The sequence below is a fragment of the Macaca nemestrina genome, chromosome 3, assembly GCF_043159975.1.
Source record: "Macaca nemestrina isolate mMacNem1 chromosome 3, mMacNem.hap1, whole genome shotgun sequence".
Taxonomy (NCBI): domain Eukaryota; kingdom Metazoa; phylum Chordata; class Mammalia; order Primates; family Cercopithecidae; genus Macaca; species Macaca nemestrina.
Window position 1 is genome coordinate 86135120 of NC_092127.1, and position 21826 is coordinate 86156945.

The 21826-nt window shown below is 39.3% G+C and overlaps 1 protein-coding gene across 1 annotated transcript; it reads right to left on the reverse strand.

Moving 5' to 3' along the window:
- Window positions 1–676: 676 nt before the first annotated feature.
- LOC105486332 (CDGSH iron sulfur domain 2) lies at window positions 677–21788 on the reverse strand. Its single transcript, XM_011749177.3, has 3 exons — window positions 21656–21788; window positions 3823–4037; window positions 677–1906 (listed from the first exon to the last, which is right to left on the reverse strand). The coding sequence occupies exons 1-3, from the start codon at window positions 21756–21758 to the stop codon at window positions 1817–1819; spliced, it is 408 nt and encodes a 135-aa protein (XP_011747479.1). The 5' UTR covers window positions 21759–21788; the 3' UTR covers window positions 677–1816.
- Between the last annotated feature and the right edge of the window lie 38 nt (window positions 21789–21826).

Below are 21826 nucleotides of genomic sequence, written 5' to 3' on the forward strand. Positions count from 1 at the left end.
CAAATAAGTGAGAGTAATGCTGTATTTATCACCCACTGACATGTGAGGAAAGAACAACAATTTTGGACATACACCTTGCAAAACTTCTCAAAAACCAGACTACATTTCTAACTTTAAAATACATGCTGCTGGTCATGAAGAAGTTACGATCATATAATTGAACCTGACATTACATGTAATAAATGAAAAACCCAAGTACCATGCTTAGTGTAGTGTCTGGTACATACGAGTGCTCAATAACCATTAGTTTTATTTCTAGAAGGATTACCTCTGTCTGCCTCTTGTACCTTCTTATAAAAAGAAAGCAAAGTGAACTGAACGACTTGTATCTTAAATAGACTAAAGAAAAGCTTTTGTATTTGTCTTTTCTCAACTAAGCAGTTTCCATAGTGCCTAGCAAGGTCTCAGAAACACACTCAGTGAAGGGGGTTAAATGATAACTCTTTCAGAACAGAAAGGATTCCCTACAGAGCCCAGCAGAGGCAGAGTACTATGTTGCCCAGCCTGGCCTTGAACTCCTGGGCTCCTGCACTGCAGCTATCCTTCCACCTCAGTCTTCCCAGCAGTTGCGACTACAGGCCTGTGCCATGGCACCTGGCTAAGGATAGCTATTATGAGAGTAGTAATGTAAGATGAAACTGAAGACTCATAATAGTAGGATTAAAAAGTACAAACATTTTAAAGATTCTCCAGTACATTTATTGTGCAAACTTTTTTGTACAGTTGACCCTTACACGTGGGTTTGAACTGGGTGGGTACACTTATGTGCATACTTTTTTCAGTCAAAAGCAGGTGAGGTCACACAGATCAGCATTCATGCATGGGATGTGAAACTCCTGTGTATGGAGGGTCAATTGGAGGGCCAACTTTTCTACATATGGGTTCTGCAAGACTTTCTGTGGGAGTTGCGTAGGGGCAGATTTTGGTAGACGTGCGGCCCTGGAACCAGTCCCCAGCGTATACAAGGGATGACTGTATTTTAATGGTTTATAGTGTTAAAAAGAGAAAAATGTCCATGTAAGCACACAACACTAAACTATCATTTTAATATGAATTAATATGTCTTATGTTTATTACTAATTGATCTTCAAATTGCAGCAGCCCATGACTTTGGTTGTGAGTGTTCTTGCCATTCCACCCCAGCTGTCACTGAGTCAAATAGTTTAAAATATATACACACACACAGACACAAGCCTTTTGTAAAGTAAACAAATCTTTTATGCTGTAAATAACTGTTCCTCAATGGAACTTTTTATATCCAGTTTACTTCTTTTCTAAAGTTAGGATATTCATATTAAATACACAACAATCTCTATAAAGTAGAGTCTATCTCTGTGAAAACACAAGTAATTCTTGATGGCAATATTTTTCTTAATTCATCTAAACAAATGAAGTTTGGGAAGCCAAAAGAAGAAAAACACACTTCAGATTATCAAAACCAAAAGAGATATAAAAAAAAATATATTTAACAATGTAGGTGGGAATTTTAAATAGAAGATCCTGTTGAAAATATTGATATTCAAAGAAACAAACAGCTTTGGATCCATAGCCACAATTTAGGTTTTCCTAAATTAAAATCAGAAGTGATTTTATTGTTGGAAGATACATTAATTCTTTGAAGTCAGAATAAGAGGCTTGACAATTTAATTTCTAATTAAGTGACTGAATATACAAAGGATCAAATACAAACAGTAGTGCAGTGCAGCAAGAAAATAAATTGGAAGAGATAATTGTTCAACCAGTAGTACTAATTAAGACCACCATTTTAAAATTTTCTATACACAAAGAATGAGAAAATATTGTTATAATATTATTATTATACTTCTTTCTTCTTCAGTATTAGTGGACCCACATTATCTCCTGTCAATTCATTGTGTTTATTATGTGAACCATCGCAGGCAGGAAACTAAAAAGAAAAAAGAATTACAAGTGTTATTTTTAAAATATGATTCATTAGGTAGAAACATTTGTGAAATGCTCTCAGAAAGAAAGCATATCACTTGCTAAAAAAATCAGATCGTTTTCCTGAGTAATAGTTACATTCTATATCCAACTGAACCATATTCAAAATCTAACAATTTAAACAGTTACTTCATTATTTGGTTTAGATTTTAAATAAAAACCTGTGAATGACTCCATATGATTGACTAAAACAGACAATAGGTTTAAAAGGGAATCAAATAAGTTCTTGGTCATTTGTGGAGTTTAAATTTCGAGCTCACCTACTGCTTAATTTTAAAAAAATGGAATTTAATTCAAAATAAATTATAATTTTTTCTTGCTATAAAACTCATGCATACCACACAATTTTTGAAAGCAAAAATATATTTTAGGCTGGGTGCAGTAGCTCACGCCTGAAATCCCAACACTTTGGGAGGCAGAGATGGACAAATCACTTGACGTCAGGAGTTCAAGACCAGTCTGGCCAACATGGCAAAAGCCCATCTCTAACTAAAAATACAAAAGTTAGCTGGGCATGGTGGTGTGTGCCTGTGTCTTGGATACCTGGGAGGCTGAGCTGGGAGAATTCCTTGAACCCAGGAGGTAGAGGTTGCAGTGAGCCGAGATCATGCCATTGCACTCCAGCCTGAGTGACAGAGCAAGACTCTGTCCCCCGCAAAAATAAATAAATAAAAATAAATTTTAAAAAATTTACTCATAACCCATCCAGATATAGGTAATAATAATTAACAGTTTGGTATATTTTTCCCTCTGCATTTACTGTGTGTATTGTTTTTTTCCTGTTTTTTGTGAGACAGAGTCTCGCCCTGTCGCCCAGGCTGCAGTGCAGTGGTGTGATCTCGGCTCACTGCAACCTCTGCCTCCCGGGTTCAAGCGATTCTCCTGCCTCAGCCTCCTGAGTAGCTGGGATTACAGGCACGTGCCACCATGCCTGGCTAATTTTTTTTTGTATTTTTTAGTGGAGACGGGGTTTCACCATGCTAGTCAGACTGTTCTTGAAACCTTAACCTTGTGATCCGCCTGCCTCGGCCTCCCAAAGTGCTGGGATTATAGGTGTGAGCCACTGCGCCTGGCCTGTGTGTATTCATTTTTTAAACAAAATTGGGATCATACTGTAATATGCTTTCTTACTTATGTTATATCAGGATCTCATGTCATTATACATACTTTAAAAACATGATCGTTTCCCTTTTATCAGATATTTAGTTTATAGAAATTTTGCTATTACAAAGCTGTGATGAACAATACTGCACTTAAAACCTCAAATAATCTATGACCAAGTACAAGAGAACAGATTTTGTCAACTACTTACAGTACTTATCACTCCAAACTCCTTCCCACATTAAAAATCATCTATAATTGAGGCTATCATTTACTAACTCACATTATTAAAGCAGTTTACATACATCATCTCACTTCTCAAAAATATGTAATGTTGATGTATCAGGTTAAAACAAACTAACTCTGAAGATTAGAGATTAAAAATTAAGTAACTTGTCCAACCAAACTCATACTGTGACAAGTATCGTATTTGACCACTATTTACTATGACACCAAAGCTTTCTTCCACTAAACCTTATGTCATCTCTCAAAGAATGTGTATTTTAAAATACGTGTTACTCTAGATAAATGCCAAACATTGTGAAAGCATGAGATTTTTATTTTTCTTTGCTGTTCCAACTTTTCTAATGTAGGTAGTATCTATCATGACATGAAAACTTCAATTTGGGAATATGGTCTTTCAATATCAAATGTTACAGAAAATTCTTTCATCTTAAAGAACTTCAAAACTGGGAATTTAAGAGGCAAAACAATCCTAGCACTGCAAAATTTTCATGTACATGTAAACAGACATCTTACCGTTTTAGAACGCCAACACCTGCAATAAGCTGCTTTAGCAAGACACAAATCTTCAATGTTTATTTCATTCACTACTTTCGGATTTTCCTTTTGTATTTTAAGATTAATCAAGCTATCCTTCTGTTGTTTTTTCTTCTGGAGGAATGGACGAACTGCAAGGTAGCCAAGAAGTGCGAGTACACCAAGGAAAGGCAATAACCGAAGCCATTCTGAAACTAAATATGTAGATTTGTCAGAATCTGCAGTGCTCTTGGAAAAGAATTCAAAATAGCATGTCTAGTTTCATCCTTGAGCTTATTCTTTATCTGTTACTTTTCACATTAATTCCTTTCTAATGGATCCATAAAACTGTGAATAACACAATAAAGCCAGTTCTACCAAAGACCACCTTATTTTATTTATAATTTGAGACCAGTGAAACCAGAAACCTAACTTTCAGAAATAGGTTCCGGCCGGGCGCGGTGGCTCAAGCCTGTAATCCCAACACTTTGGGAGGCTGAGACGGGTGGATCACGAGGTCAGGAGATCAAGACCATCCTGGCTAACACGGTGAAACCCCGTCTCTACTAAAAAATACAAAAAACTAGCCGGGCGTGGTGGCGGGCGCCTATAGTCCCAGCTACTCGGGAGGCTGAGGCAGGAGACTGGCGTGAACCCGGGAGGCGGAGTTTGCAGTGAGCTGAGATCTGGCCACTGCACTCCAGCCGGGGCAACAGAGTGAGACTCTGTCTCAAAAAAAAAAGAAAAAAAAAAAGAAAAAGAAATAGGTTCCATTTCAAATATCCTATCTCATTGTCTACATCAAGTCTATTTGTGTTTGTCTATTTTTATTTTAGAAATTATGATTACTATAACTATAAACAAAATTCAATGTATGATATATTTTATAGGTTAAGAAAACATTTTAACTTTTATCTCCTTAATACTATATCTAAAATCATACTACAGAATATCTGCAAAATTTTTACCACTGATTCATATTATCAGAGAGAACATGTCCTCTGATGCTTTAAGGTACATTTTTGGTAAATGTTGCTAAAGAGCACTGAAATGTTGTGTAAAAGCTACTATTTTAAAGAATAAATTGAAGCTTTCTATGTTGAATGTTCTCATTTTAAGATACATCTCATTCCATAAACTTCACTTAAAGCCTTTTGGAGTACCCAGTCTGTCTTAAGGGGACAGAGAATATAAGTGATATAAATGCAATAGTCCCTATGCCTATGCAATAGTTCCCCATACCAGGAAACCAAGATAAATGTTTCAACACACATTTATCAAATGTCTGCTAGCGCCCTGCCTCTGATGGGCTCCTTTCTGTTCTTATAGAATTATCAGTTAACTTCCTTCACTGAATGCCTATTTTGATACCTTGCTAGGCACTATGTAGAAATAGCTTAGTTGAGAAAAGAGAAAAACAGGAAATAATATGCTAACGCATGCTAATAAACATTAAAGATAAATGAACAGATTATGCTAAGAGTATAATGGCCCTAGCTCATTTAACACTATGTTAGCTTAAACAACTATATGTGGTAGGTATCATTATTATCCCCATTTTACATGTGAGAAAACTATAGCCTAAGCAGGTTTAGTCCAGGACAGCCTAAATCCAAAGCCTGTTGTCAGTTATCATGAATGAAACCCAATAGATCTAAAATTAAAATCTGTTCCTCTCTTGGTAAAACTACTCTCAAGAGATAATAGTACTATTTAACTATTGAAAGAAAGACTTAATATGAACCCTTCCAAAATGGAATTATTTTTGATATAACATCATGCCAAAGAAATCTAAATGAAAAAACCTATTTATCTACCATTTGCATAGATAGCAGCTGTAAGAGTGGCTGGCAAAGAAGACACAATAAATGGTAGCTTTTATTCAGAGATTATAGAGATTGGTGAGGAAGTACAAGCAACTTCTTTGGAAAAAATATTTTGCCAAATAACTTGACAATGCTATATGGCAAAAATCTTCGAGAATATAATCTTGTAGTTACCAGAATAAAACTCTGTAAAAGTATGAACTTCATCTGCCATGTTGGCTGTTACATTCTCATAACCAAAGTGGAGACACTCCAAATAGGTACTTTGAGTGAACTAAAGCTCTGGAGATGACACAGAACTGTTTTTTGGGGGAGAAGGGGGCCTACGTATAAGATCTGTGCTACTCAATATGGGCACCACTAGCCATACTGTTAGATTTGTACCCAATAGACTTGTAGAAACTGTCTTGAAATAACAGGTTATTACTTACAGTTCCCAAGAGGAAGAGATACACTATGCAATGCAGGGCCACATGAGAAGGTACTAGGGTTGATCAGGAGGAAGAAAGAGGAAAGGGAAAAAGCATGGGCACAGGCCTTTATTGTGGTTTCCATAGAAAAGGCAAGGCAGGAAACTGTTTAGGACTGGGTAGCTTGAATAATTTCAGTGGGTTCTGTAATGGTCCCTAGTTGTCTTCTACCTATCCCTGGGGTGATTTAGGACAGGAGAGATACTGACTTCATGTGTAAGGGATTAGATAAAGGAGGTGGTTGGGGGCATGGGTTTTGGATTGGTTGGTTTGCATATGAAAGGCATGCTCACAGGCAAGTTATTTAATATCTCTAGGAATTAAATAGTCTCCACAGCCAACAAGGCCCCTAAAAAATATTAAAGCACAATAAAATACAGAAAATTGAAAACGTGGTTAATATACACATATGGGCTGGGTGTGGTGGCTCACGCCTATAATCCCAACACTTTAGGAGGCTGAGGAGGGTGGATCACAAGGTTAGGAGTTCGAGACCAGCCTGGCCAACATGGCAAAACCCCATCTCTAATAAAAATACAAAAAATTATCCGGGCGTGGTGGCAGGCGCCTGTAATTCCACCTACTTGGGAGGCCGAGGGAGGAGAATTGCTTGAACCCAGGAGGCAGAGGTTGCAGTGAGCCAAGATTGTGCCATCGCACTCCAGCCTGGGCAACAAGAGCAAGACTCCATCTCAAAAACAAAACAAAACCAAAAAAACCACGTGGCTATTCACATGTAAATAAACTAAAATTAAGTAAAATGTAAAACACTGTTTCTAAGACACACTGGTCACCTTTCAGAGGCTCAATAGCTAGCTACATGTGACTAGTGACTACCATATTGAACAGTACAGAGTACATTTCCATTACCACAAAGTTTTACTGGACAGTGCTGCTACAGATCATTGGCTCTATAAAGTGCCATTTCCGCAGAATGGCAAGACTACCTTTCCAGCTTCAACTCCCACAAATATGGTCTCTTCATGTACCTGAAGCCAGTCAAGGCTATTGTCTAGTAAGCAGCCTTTCTGAGTTCTCTGCACATGGAGTTCCTTCTGTTTTATCTGACTAATTTGCATAGACCCTTCAAGACTAGAGTCAAATATTACTTCTTCCTGAGGTCTTCCTCAATTTCACAAAGCAGAATCAATCACTTCCTCCTGTGTTTCCAAGCTGCATTCCTCATGTTTCTGCTACCACACTACTGTAATTACTTGTTTCTAAAGTTGTCTCTTCTATAAATCTATGAGAAAAGAAATTCTGTTCTACTCTTCACAGCACAAAGTAGATGCCTCATATATATTTAATGACTGACTTACAGATGGAATGAACAAGCACAAATGTCACTTACTTTCTCACTCACCATATTGTTCTGTAATTTGTATTTATACTTATCTTCTAGGCAATGAAAGTCTTAGCTCGCATTTGGCCCCGGTATCCAGTATGTAACTTGAAACAGCAGTTTAAATGTTTGTTCAATGTGGAATAACATTAAGTATTATTGTATATATTACAATATTTTAGAAGTCATAAAAGCTTAAATGTATCAAAATGCAAGTGAATGCAAATGTAAAGATGACAACCTTGTTTATTTATTTATTTTTACTTTTTTTTTCAAATTATTATTTCTTTATTATTTTTATGTATTTCAAAAGCCTTTATTCATTTTTGGTCAGAGAAAAGGACAATCTCAAGGTCAACTTTTCACTTAATTATACATTTGAACTTACAGGATTCACTATCCTAGATACTGTACCTACTGACAACACAAAATGAACTCCCTCCTACTCCCTAAAGTTGCATGTTGAAAGAATAACCAGAGTCCCTTGCAATAGCCACACTGGTACTTATCCTAGGTATAAGGTGAAATAGAAAAACAGAAGCAAAAATGGCCAAGAGCATCGTAACTTGATAGCCCGCCAAGTACAAATATCACTGGAACAAATAAAGTTGTAGGCACTAAATTTTTTTTAAAAGTTCGTAAGTATAAAAAAACTTAAACTGGTTGCACAAGATTAACTACTCTGCATGTGGACACATGTGCCAATCCCAGTAGTTAACCTGGAGACAAACATCCTTAAATCCAATTAACTATACTGAATGCAAAATTCAAAGTTTGTGTTTACGCAGGTCCTCTAAAACCTAGATATGAAATTATTTCTTTTCAATGCACCAGGAAAATCTACTGTAATGACACGAGTCAGGCACACTTGGATCAACATTAACATACCTAAGACTTACCTTTTCCACTATTCCTTCCAACGTCTGAATATGCAAATGCTTACCTACTTGAATTTATTCACTAACTACATTAAAATGATATTTACTATCATGACTTTTTCTAAACTCACATGGCATTTGCAGTTAACTGTATTATTTATTTATTTTTGAGACAGGGTTTCACTTCCATTGCCCAGGCTGGAGTGCAGTGGTGCACTCTTGGCTCACTGCAACCTCCACCTCCCAGGCTTAAGCTATCCTCCTGCCTCCGCCTCCCAAGTAACTGAAACTACAGGAGCACACCACAACGTCTGGCTAATTTTTGTATTTTTAGTAGAGATGGGGTTTCACTATGTTGGCCAGGCTGGTCTCAAACTCCTGACCTCAAGTGACCCGCCTGCCTCAGCCTCCCTTGGGATTACAGGCATAAGCCACCACGCTTGATTTTTTTGTACTGACTTTTGTACTGATACATAATAACTGTACATATTTATGGGGTACATGTGATATTTTGATACATGCATACAATGTGTAATGATCAAATCAGTGTAATTGGGATATTCGTCACCTCATTTATCATTTATTTATATTGAGAACATTCCAAATTTTCTCTCCTAGCTATTCTGAAATATACACTAAAATTACTGGTAACAATAGTCACCCTATTATGCTGTTGAATACTAGAACTTTTCCTGGATAACTGTACTATAGTGCCCATTAACCAACCTCTCTTCATTTTCTGTTCCCTACCCTTCCTAGCCTCTGGTAACTACTATTTGACTATCTCCATGAGATCAACTTTTTTAGCTCCCACATATGAATGGGTATGTAGAATATTTCTCTGTCAATTAAGGCTGATTTTATATGAAGAAAGATAAAATACAGAAAAATCAAGAAACTTTAAAAAAAATTTAAACTGTGCTAGTCTCATTGGATCTGTTTGATATATGTTCAGCTATTACAGATATTTTAGATACTTTGAAAGGAAAATATTACTAACTGTAAATAATGTGCAAAATAAAATAATTTTTTTTTTTTAAGACAGAGTCTCACTCTGTTGCCCAGGTTGAAGTGCAGTGTCAGCTCACTGCAACCTCCGCCACCCGGGTTCAAGCGATTCTTGTGCCTCAGTGACCTCCCGAGTAGCTGAGATTATAGGTGCATGCCACCACGCCCGGCCAATTTTTGTATTTTAGTAGAGATGGGGTTTCACCCTGTTGCTCAGGTTGGTCTCAAGCTCCTGACCTCAGATGATCAGCCCACCTTGGCCTCTCAAAGTGCTGGGATTACAGGTGTGAGCCACCATGCCTGACCAAATAAAATAATTCAAAATAATTTGTTTGTTTGTTTGTTTTTTTAACGAGGCAGTCTCACTCTGTCACCCAGGCTGGAGTGCAGTGGCATGATCTTGGCTCACTGCAACCTCTGCCTCCTGGGTTCAAGCGATTCCTGTGCCTCAGCCACCCAAATAGCTGGGATTATAGACGTGCGCCACCACACCAAGCAAATTTTTATATAAAATGATGTATTTTATTCAGCATACATTTATTTTTGTTTTAGGATTATAAAAAATAACATTGATATATTTATGTGGTAAATTTATCTCTTTTTCAGTATGTAAATACATAGGCTGTAAATGCTTTAAAAATAAGGTTATATTGTATTTTTTACTTAATGGTATGTCAGATTATTATATTATTTCCCCAATTTCTTAATATCAGTTGGAAACATAAATTTTAATGGCTGCATCTACCTATCATGTTCCCCGATCACAATATAAGAGATACAAGGGGGCCGGGTGTGGTGGCTCACGCCTGTAATCCCAGAACTTTGGGAGGCTGAGGTGGGCAGATCACTTGAAGTCAGGAGTTTGTGACGAGCCTGGCCAACATGGTGAAATCCCGTCTCTACTAAAAATACAAAAAATTAGCTGGGCGTGGTGGCATGTGCCTATAATCCCAGCTACTCAGGAGGCTGAGGCAGGAGAATCACTTAAATCTCGGAAGCAGAGGTGGCAGTGAGGCCAGATCTCACCACTGCACTCCAGCCTGGGAGACAGAGAAGAGACTGTCTCCAAAAAAAAAAAAAGAAGAAGAAGAAGAAGAAGAAAACAAAAAAAAAAGAAAAGAAAAAGAGAGATACAAGGGCAGGGACTTTATTTGTCTGATCACCTGTGTCCCCAGTGCCTATATAATGTCTGGCTCAATTTATTTAACTTACTTTTGTTTGAAGTGTAATTTACAGTTCACTTTATTGAGTTTTGTGTGTGTGTGTGTGTGTGTGTGTTTCTTTTTTGAGATGGAGTCTCACTCTGTTGTCCAGGCTGGAGTGCAGTGGCATGATCTTGGCTCACTGCAACCTCTGCCTCCCAGGTTCAAGCGATTCTCCTGACTCAGCCTCCCGAGTCACTAGGATTACAGACGCCTGCCAAACGCCCTGCTAATTTTTGTATTTTTAGTAGAGATGGGGTTTCACATGTCGGCCAGACTCTCAAACTCCCATCTGCCTGCCTCAGCCTCCCAAAGTGCTGAGATTACAGGCATGAGCCACGGCACCTGGCCAAGCTCTGTGTTTGGTAAGCACTCAGTTTGATGAGTTTTGGAACTATATGGACCTATAAACACCACCTAAGACAAAATATATTTCCATTGCCCCAGAAAGTTTGCTCTTGTAGTACCTTTCCAGTCAATCCCCCCTTTCTGATTTTTATTAAGTGCTTACTAAACATTTTCTGAAAGAAGAAATCAATTTCTCGTTAAACAGTTTTTTACTATACAATTATTACTATAAAATTAAATATTTACTATATAATTATTAAGTATCTACTAATATGGTTTGGCTCTGTGTCCCCTTCCAAATCTCATCTCAAATTGTAATCCCCATAATCCCCACATCAAGGGAGGAACCTGGTGGGTGGTGATTAGATAATCAAGGCAATCTCCGCCATGCTTTTTTCCTGATAGTGAGTTCTCATGAGATCTGGTTTTCAAATGGGCTCTTCCTGCTTTGCTCTTCACTCTTCTCTCCTGCCTCCTTGTGAAGAAGGTGCCCCTTCCACCATAATTGTAACTTTCCTGAGGTCTCCCTAGTCATGCGTAACTGTGAGTCAATTAAACTTATTTCTTTTATAAATTACCCAGTTTGGGGTAGTATTTTTATGTTTTTATTTATTTTATAGCAGTGTGAAAATACAGTAAATTGCTACAACAGAGAGTTGGGTACTGCTATCAAGACACCCTGAAAATGTGGAAGCAATTTTGGAACTGGGTAACTGGCAGAGGTTGGAACACTTTGGAGTGCTCAGAAGACAGTAACATGTGGGAAGTTTGGAACTTCCTAGATTTGTTGAATGGTTTTGACGAAAATGCTGCTAGTGATATGCACAATAGCATCAAGGACGTCGTCTCAGATGGAGATGAGGAACTTATTGGGAAATGGAACAAAGGTCACTCTTGCTATGCTTTAGCAAACAGACTGGTGGCATTTTGTGCCTGCCCAAGAGAGTTATGAAACCTTTAACTTGAGAGAGAGACGATCTGAAATAGGAACTTAGGTTTAAAGGGAAGCAGAGCATAAAAGTTTGGAAAATTTGCAGCCTGACAATGCAATAGAAAAGAAAAACCCAGCTGGGTACTGGTGGCTCACGCCTGTAATCCCAGCATTTTGGAAGGCTGAGAGGGTGAATCATGAGGTCAAAAGATCGAGACCATCCTGGCCAACATGGTAAAACCCCATCTCTACTAAAAATACAAAATGTGCCTGTAGTCCCACCTACTCGGGAGGCCGAGGCAGGAGAATCACTTGAACCCAGGAGGCGGAGGCTGCAGCGAGCTGAGATCGTGTCACTGCATTGCAGCCTGGGTGACAGTGGGAGACTCTGTCCCTCCCCTGCCAAAAAAAAAAAAGAAAAAAGAAAAACCCATTTTGTGGGGAGAAATTCAAGCTGGCTACGGAAATCTGCGTAAGTTACAAGGAGCCAAATATTAATTACCAAGACAATAGGGAAAATGTCTCCAGGGCATGTCAGAGGTCTTCACATCAGGCCCTTCCTTAACAGGCCCAGAGGCCTAGAAGGAAAAAATGGTTTTGTGGGTCTGGCCCAGGGCTTTGCTGCTTTGTGCAGTAGTGGGACTTGATGCCCTGTGTCCCAGCCATGGCTAAAAGAAGCCAACATACAGCTTGGGCCATTGCTTCAGAGGGTGCAATCCCCAAGCCTTGGTGACTTCCATGTGGTGTTGGGCCTGCGGGTGCATAGAAGTCTAGAATTGAGGTTTGGGAACTTCACCCTAGATTTCAAAGGATGTATGAAAACACCTGGATGTCCAGGCAGAAGTCTACTGCAGGGATGGAGCCTTCATGGAGAACCTCTGCTAGGGCAGTGCAAAGGGGAAATGTGGGGTTGGAGCCCTCACACATAGTCCCCACTGGGTCACTGCCTAGTGGACCTGTGAGAAGGCAGCTACCTGCTCCAGACCCCAGAATGGTAGATCTAACAACAGCTTGCCCCATGCATCCAGAAAAGCTGCATTCAATGCCAGCCCATGAAGGAGCTGCCCAAGGCCATGGGAGCCTACCCTGGCATCAGTGTGCTCCAGATGTGACACGGGGTCAAGGGAGAACATTTTGGAACTTTATGATTTAATGACTACCCCACTGGATTTCAGACTTGCATGGGTCCTGTGGCCTCTTTGTTTTGGCCAATTTCGCCCATTTGGAATACGTGTTTTTACCCAATGCCTGTACTGCCATTGTATCTTAAAAGGAATTAACTTGTGTTTTATTTTACTGGCTCATAGGTGGAAGGGACTTGCCTTGTTTCAGATGAGACTTTGTATTGTGAACTTTTGAGTTAATGATGAAATGAATTAAGACTCTGGAGGACTGTCAGGAAGGCATGATTGGTTTTGAAATGCAAAATGGATGTGAAATTTGGGAGGGGCCAGGGATGGAATAATATGGCTTGGCTCTGTGTCCCCACCGAAATCTCACCTCTTATAATCCCCATAATTTCCACATGTTGAGGGAGGAAACTGGTGAGAGGTGATTGGATCATGGGGGTAGTTTCTCCATGCTGTTTGCATGAGATCTGGTTTTATAAGGAGCTCTTGTCCTTTCACTCCTCACTCTTCTCTATCCAGCTGCCTTGTGAAGAAGGTGTCTGCATTCCCTTCCACCATGACTGTAAGTTTCCTAAGGCCTACCTACCCATGCAGAACTGTGAGTCAACTAAAACTCTTTCCTTTATAAATTACCCACTCTTGGTTATTATCTTTTTTTTTTTTTTTTTTTTTTCAGATGGAGTCTCACTCTGTCACCAGGCTGGAGTGCAGTGGCGCGATCTTAGCTCACTGCAATCTCTGCCTCATGGGTTCAAGTGATTCTCCTGCCTCAGCCTCCTGAGTAGCTGGGATCACAGGTGTGCACCACCACACCCAGCTAATTTTTTTGTATTTTTAGTACAGACGGGGTTTCACCATGTTGACCAGGATGGTCTTGATCTCCTGACCTCGTGATCTGCCTACCTCGGCCTCTCAAAGTGCTGGGATTACAGGTGTGAGCCACAGCACCTGGCCTCTTGAGTAGTATCTTTATAGCAGTGTGAAAACAGACTAATACACCTACTATGTAGAGATACTGTGCTAACTGCAAATACAGTAGCTGTCTTATTTATCTCTATGTAACCAGTGCTTAGTAATTTGCACAGAATAGGACTTCAGTAAACAACTAATTCAGTTTATCTGTGGTGTAAATCCAGATTTTCATATACTTGGAACCAGGCTTCCTTTGTCTGTAAAGCAGGAATAACAAATGTAAGTTCATTTGTTCAACAGTATTTACTTAGTACCCACCACACTCCACAAACTGCACTATGTGGGGATACCAGCTAATAGTTAGATAAGGTCCCTTCTCTCATAGGGTATATATTTCAGAGGAGAGAGACAATAAACAAGTGAATAAACAAGATGATCACAGACTGTAGTAACTGTTATAAAGGAAATAAAGGATGACATAAGAGAAAAACTAACCTGAGGCAAAGCAGTAGGTTGGCTGCAATTTTAGGTAAGGGGTCAGGGAAGATTTCTGAAAAAAGAACCTTTAAGCAGAAACCTAAAGAATGAGAAGCCAGGAGCTCAAGCACTTGAGAACAGAATTTTCAAGGCACAGAGAAAAGTAAAGAGTCTCCTAACTTCATAGGATTGTTGGGAGAAATGAATGAAGTAGGAACCCACTCAGTAAAAACTATAGAACACAAATCAAACTATTTATGCATTCTGCCTTAAAACTATATAATTAGGTAAATATTTGTCTCCTCCCCAACTAAACAAAAAATTCCTAACTCCCTACCCTTTAACAGAGACTTACATAAACCAAGACTTCAGTAAGTTTTAGCCTAACTGAGTTTGTACTCCAATAAACTGGCATTTGAGATAATTCCTACAAGGTCTGGACTTATTTGCCTTTGTTCATGGCTTATGAATAATAACAGTATAAGTTAAAATACCGGAAGACTACTTAAAATATTTAAGAAAAAAACTCTCAGCACTTTCTAAAATTGTAATACCTCACTCTCATGTGTCAAGTAATGGGACACATACTGAAGATACAAAAATTATAAAACACAGTCCCTATCAGAAAGGAGCTTGCCATTTAGAATGGAATACAGACCTATAAAAAACGATTATAGTACTGTGTAGTATGAGCAATCATACAGAAGCAACGCAGAGGTACAAGTTATTCACTCTTTACTGGGATGAGCAAAAACTGTACAGGTTTTGATACTTAAATAGGTTTCTGAAAGATGAAGAGTACAGAAGTTCATGAGAATATGGGAGGAGGAGCTTCATTCCATGCAGAGGAAGCTGCATAGGCAAAGGTACAGAGATATGACATACATTAAGTGTCTGGGAAACTAAGCACCACAGTACTGCCAGAATTTAATGAAAGGGAACTGTAGAACTAAACAGGTGCCATATGATGACAAGCTCTGATATTCAACAGGTAAGTAGGAATCTACCCTGTGTATAACAGGAAACCACTGAAATATATGAATATTAACCTAACTAGGAAATTGTTCACCTATGAAGTCACTCTGATATCAGATGGAAGATGGATTAGAGAGCCACAGGAATAGCGGAGAGGGCTAGTGGAAAAAGACAAGGCAAGACAACCTGTTGGAAATCCATGGAAATAGTCTGGAAGAAAATAGTTTGAGATAAAACTAAGGCAGTGGCATTAAAGCAGAGAAGAGAGAATAAATGTGAGCAGTAGTCTCTACTAGGATTCCCTAAACTGCAGAGAACAATGTGTTTGTGCTTGCATTTTCGTTTTCTTTTTTAGCTTAAAACAACAGAAACGTATTCACTCACAGTTCTAGTGGCGACAAGTCAAAAATCAAGGTGTCAGCATAGCTGGTTCCTTCTGGAGGATCTGAGAGAGAAGCTGTGGTGTCCCTTAGCTTGTAGGCCTATCACCCCAATTGCTGCCTCCATCTTCACATGGTGTTCTCCCTTTGCGTGTGCCCAAATTTCCTTTTTAAAATATTTTAATATAATTTCGACTTTTATTTTAGGTTGAGGGGGTAAACGTGCAGGTTTGTCACATGAGTATATTGTGTGATGCTGAGGTTGGGGGTATGACTGATCCTCTCACCTAGGTAGTGAGCATAGTACCCAATAGTTTCAACCCTGGCCTCCTGCTTCCCTCCCCTTTAGCAGTTCCCAGTGTCTACTATTGCCATCTTCATGTCCATGAATACTCAATGTTTAGCTCCCAGTTATAAGAGTACGTGTTATTTGGTTTTCTATTTCTCTGTTAATCTCCTTAGGATAATGGTCTCCAGCTGCATCCATATTGCTGCAAAGGATAAGATTTTGTTCTTTTTTCCGTTTTGCCAATTTTTTTTTTCTTTTTTTGAAGACAGAGTTTCACTCTGTTACCCAGGCTGGAGAGCAGTGGCACAATCTCAGCTCACTGCGACCTCGCCTCCTGGGTTCAAATGATTCTCCTGCCTTGGCCTCCTGAGAAGCTGAGAATACAAATGTGCACTATCACACCCAGCTAATTTTTGTATTTTTAGTAGAGATGGGGTTTCACCATGTTGGCCAGGCTAGTCTCGAACTCCCAACCTCAAGTGATCTGCCCGCCTCAGTTTCCCAAAGTGGTGGGATTAAAGGCATGAGCCACTGTACCTGGCCTGTTTTGCCAGTTTTTAAATATGAGTTGTTCATCTTCTTATCAAGCTGAATACTGAGCAAGGACCTAATATTCATAATGACTTTTGGGTCCCATATAAAAAAAAAATTTTATTATTATACTTTAAGTTCTAGGGTACATGTGCACAATGTGCAGGTTTGTTACATATGTATACATCTGCCATGTTGGTGTGCTGCACCCATTAACTTGTCATTTACATTAGTTATATCTCCTAATGCTATCCAGTTTTTTCTAAGAGATGGTTTCGCTCTGCCACCTAGGCTAGAATGCAGTGCCACGACTCAAGCAATTATCTTGCCTCAGCCGTCCATGTATCCCACTATTAAGATAAATAACAGGACCAAAAAGGAAGAATGAAAGAACCAGCACCAACAGAGAAACAAAATCTAGGCCACACGCAGTGGCTACACCTGTAATTCCAGCACTTTGGGAGGCTGAGGTGGGTGGATAGCTTGAGCTCAAGAGTTCAAGACCAGCCTGGGCAACATGGCAAAACCCCGCCTCTAAAAACAGATACAAAAAAATGAGGCAGATGTGGTGGCATGCACTTGTAGTACCAGCTACTCAAGAGGCTGAGGTGGGAGGATCGCTTGAGCTTGCAAAGTCGAGGCTGCAATGAGTGGGTCGAGATCATGCCACCTTCACTCCAGCCTAGGCAACAGAGTGAAACCCTTTTTCAAAAAAGAAAGCCAAAATCTAGTCAGAAAAGAAAATTTCAAAGCAACTTGAATAGCTAATTTGGTTAGGCTTTGTGTCCCCACTGAAATCTCATTTTGAATTATAATCCCCACGTGTCAAGGGAAAGACCAGGTGGAGGTAATTGGATTATGGGTGTGGTTTCCCCCATGCTGTTCTTGTGATACTAAGTGAGTTCTCATGAGATCTGATGGTTTTATAAGGGGCTCTTCCTCCTTTGCTCGGCACTACTTCTTCCTGCCATGATGTGAAGAAAATGCCTTGTTTTCCCTTCACTTTCCTCCATGATTGTATGTTTACTGAGGTCTCCCCAACCATGCTGAACTGTGAGTGGATTAAACGTCTTTCATTTATAAATTATCCATTCTTGCACAGTTCTTTATAGCAGTATGAAAATGGACTAATATGGTAGCTAGCAATTTTAACATAAATTTTCTGAAAGTTTAGACACGGTTAAAACGAAGTATCTCCTTCGGGAAACAGAACTTTTATTATATATAATGATACAGGCTAGCTGTAACACCTATTCAAGACATATAAAAACTATTATTAAAACTTTTTTTAATGTACCCATAGACAAACTCGGATCTCAATGAGGAATTACATTCCATAGAACTAGAACAGAAATTTTCCACTTCAAATTTTCAAACATCTACATATAATATAGCCATATCATCTTATGATACCATAAAAATAACACTGGCAGCTTGGTTGCGGGTTATTTTATAACGTATTTTCTCATTTATCATTTGTAGCTAAACACAGAAATTATTTCTATTTATTAACTATTGAAAAGATAAAATACATTTAATGCATGGCTTTACTATTACCACTTAAAACCTAAGGTAGGGCTGGGCGCAGTGGCTCGCACCTGTAATCCCAGCACTTTGGGCGGGCGAGGCAGGCGGATCACCTGAGGTCAGGAGTTTCAAGACGAGACTGGCCAACATGGTAAAACTCCATCTCTACTAAAAATACAAAAAATTAGCCAGGCATGGTGGCACACGCCTGTAGTCCCAGCTACTCAGGAGGCTGAGGCATAAGAATTGCTTGAACCCAGGAGGCAGAGGCTGCAGTGAGCTGACACTGCACTCCAGCCTGGCAACAGAGACTCCCTCTCAAAAAAACAAAACAAAAACCTAAATTAAACATAAATTAGATACTCACAATAATTTATCTTGAACGCCTCACTCTTGAAAATGTGACAAACAAAGATAGATAAGTTGTTTCTGATAGGTAAGAATTGCCTGTACTTAACTAGTATATGGTCATTAAAGATCTCCATGTGTTTTCTAAGAATGCAGAGTCATCATAAAAGAGTCAATTGCTTTAAAAAAAAAAAAAAGCTAATTTCAATAGTGAAGGAAATGTAGGCAATAATAATGTGAACTCTACTGTTTTTTGCTCCAATTTTCATAAGAGAAAATGGAAATATTTTTTGGTCTCCTAGACTCTTTAAACAATTGCTAAAAAGTTGTCTTCCAGGTTTTTATTTTAACAAAAGTCTACATTATGGATTCTACATGTAACTCATTTAAGAAAGCCAAATGTCATTAACTACTACAATCTATTCAGAATGGGAGACCAAGAGTCGAAAGTAGCCACTGAAATTTTTCTTCTATAATACTCCAAAATAAACCCTGCAATTGTTTCGTCCAATCCAAAAAGGGCTATCTCTTTTTTTTCATAAACCAGTTATTACAGGTATGTTCATGTTTCCTAAACAAACCAGCAATAAAATGAAAACTATTACCTATAGCCACATTGTAATGGGACTTAAGTTAAATGTATGTTATTAAAATACTTCTCAGAATGGTCATTATTTCTGAGAATCAGTCTTCATATTAAATATTTAACAACTTTAAAGAGGAAGTTACTATAAATTCTTGATTTAAGAGGGAAAAAGTTTTGGTTGACTTTTCTTAATGTCTTTAATAGGAATTAAATATTTGTTGACACTAGGGATCCTCGAGAAAAGAAAGCACACTTCTAAAATCTAGCCATTAAATCTAGTTTCATACTTTCTAATTTTCTTCAATTATACTTGATTTACAGAAAATTGAAACTAATATAAATGCAGCCACCATCTGGAAAAAATATACGTAATTCATTGGACGTTTTCCTTTCTTGACCGTTAAAAACTCAACAGTTAACTTATGCAAATTAGTAAGAAGGTAAGTTGACAAAAGGGTACAAATGTCACAAAAACCAGGTCAATACCGTTTTGGCCTGGTATTGCTATTTAAGTGAAGACATCCAAAAGGGAGAAATATGACAACTGGTATTTGCTTACTTGCCAATGAACTATTACATAGTGAATTTTAAAAAATAGAAACATTTCTAATTTCCAGTTGTAAGGGAATGAATAGTTAGGCCCATTGTGATGTTAAAATTAAAATCAGCATTTAGTTGTCAGGGAAAAAATGAGCATTACATTAAAATATGTAAGTTAAGTAAAAGAAGTGGGGAAAGTCAAAATTGTATGGAATTGCTGCAATTCTGTCAGAGTAAACTGGTAGGATCAAAAGATTTTGATGTTTATAAACACTTGATGTGAAACGTTTTTCATTTTATTTTACTTTTGCATTGCTTCTGATGTTTAGATGTTCCTTTTTAATGTTTATTATTGTTACATGCTTTCTATTCAATTGCATATTTTCTACTAAAACTCTTAATATTTAAAAAATGTTAAAATCTCACAATCCACTCAACAGAGCGGCTGTCTGAGCATAATTCTATTGATCTCTAGATTTGGAAGAGAATTTGTCATCTAGTTTATCCCTTCTAAATCTATCGACCACCCACCACCAGAGTCTTTTTGTTTGTTTTCTTCATGTTTGAGAGGGGCTATTACCAAAGCACCACATTTGTTTGGGGAAAGCATTCTTTAATTAAAAAAAAAAAAGCATTCTTTAATTAAAAAAAAAAATCTTCCTTAGACTGAAATTCACCTCCCAATAACCTTCACTAATTTGGTTAATTTGGTATCAGTTCTATATTTTAGTCTACACAAATCTTATTTTTCTTCTACCAGACAGCGGTGCGATTGCTGTATTTTAGGTCAGGTACTATGGATCTTTAGAACGTTCGCGGCGAAGCAACCCTATTTACCTCAGAATTATCTTAATTAATGTTTGCACTCCCTGATAACCTAGGACACAGGAGTTCAATACTTGTTGATGTCTTCACCATCGGTCTGAGTTCCGTTTAGAAATATCCCCCTTACAACCAAACTCGGTCTGAGTTCCGTTTAGAAATATCCCTCTTTTTTTTTTTTTTTTTTTTTTTTTTGAGACGGAGTCTCGCTCTGTCGCCCAGGCTGGAGTGCAGTGGCGCAATCTCGGCTCACTGCAAGCTCCGCCTCCCGGGTTCACGCCATTCTCCCGCCTCAGCCTCCCGAGTAGCTGGGACTACAGGCGCCCGCCCCTGCGCCCGGCTAATTTTTTTCTATTTTTAGTACAGACGGGGTTTCACCATGGTCTCGATCTCCTGACCTTGTGATCCGCCCACCTCGGCCTCCCAAAGTGCTGGGATTACAGGCGTGAGCCACCACGCCCGGCCAGAAATATCCCTCTTAACAATGAAATGCTTGTAACTCAACACCATCTCCCGAGTGTTGACTGCATTCTGGAGATTTTCATCCTTTAGATGTGAAATCCTCATGAGTTCTGTGGGTTAAGTGAGGGCCCTTAAGTATAGAACGTTACATATATTCACTAAAATTCATTTTCTAAGATTTCACCCCCATACCGGCCTTCGAATACTTTCTTGGGTAAGGTACCTTTCTTCCAACTTAAGTTCCCTCAGCAGGCCCCGGGACCTAGAAATGGAGGTGACCTCAAATACCCCCATGATAGGTCAATTCTAACCTGAGGGAATGGAGGTTATCTCCTAATTTCGTAACTAAATAAAACGGTCATATACGTGTTACGTGTAAGTCTATATTTCTCTCCCACACACTCCCACCCAACCCACACACTGAGGCTACAACCCAGCCGATAGCTGGGGCTGCCTGTTACATGAGGCCTTAGATAACGACGACTTATCTCGCTTTAAAATAAACAAGTACGCTACAGAGAGCGATGAGCAGGGCAGGAGATGAAAGAGACTGGCCTGCTCCCAACTCAGCACCTTCCAGCACCTTCTCTGCAAAAACCTGGTATCTTGCCACGGAATGACACCGGAGACAACTCCGAGGACAAAAGACTGGCGCTTCAAGCACCTGGAGGCAGCCTCACAGGCGTTCCCCAGAGAGCTGCGCCTGCGCGCGCCCACCTTCCTCTGCGCGCGGGGATCACGTGCCAGGCGCCGAACTCCGTTCCGCCCCTTGGCCCTAGGATTTTTACGCCTCCTTCCCCCGCTAGGCAAGCGTGCAAGGATGGGGACTGGCTGATCGGGGAGGATTACCTGTGAGCCTAGCGAACCCGGTAATGCTTTCAGGAACTGGGAGCCGCTTCAGATATGCGGGGAGCTGCACCTTCACGATGCGGGCCACGCTCTCCAGCACCATCCTGGCCAGCGGCGTCCACTCCTCTCCTGAGCCCCCTCCCTTCTGGCCAAGCTGCAGCGCCTGCGCCT

What these genes read in the sequence shown, in the direction of transcription:
- LOC105486332 (XM_011749177.3), bottom strand. Translation starts at nt 21,758, where the DNA reads ATGGTGCTGGAGAGCGTGGCCCGCATCGTGAAGGTGCAGCTCCCCGCA. An exon ending in CGGGTTCGCTAGGCTCACAG is followed by an intron (nt 4,038 to 21,655) that starts GTAATCCTCCCC and finishes CTACATATTTAG; the next exon opens with TTTCAGAATGGCTTCGGTTA. An exon ending in GGTGTTGGCGTTCTAAAACG is followed by an intron (nt 1,907 to 3,822) that starts GTAAGATGTCTG and finishes TTTTCTTTTTAG; the next exon opens with TTTCCTGCCTGCGATGGTTC.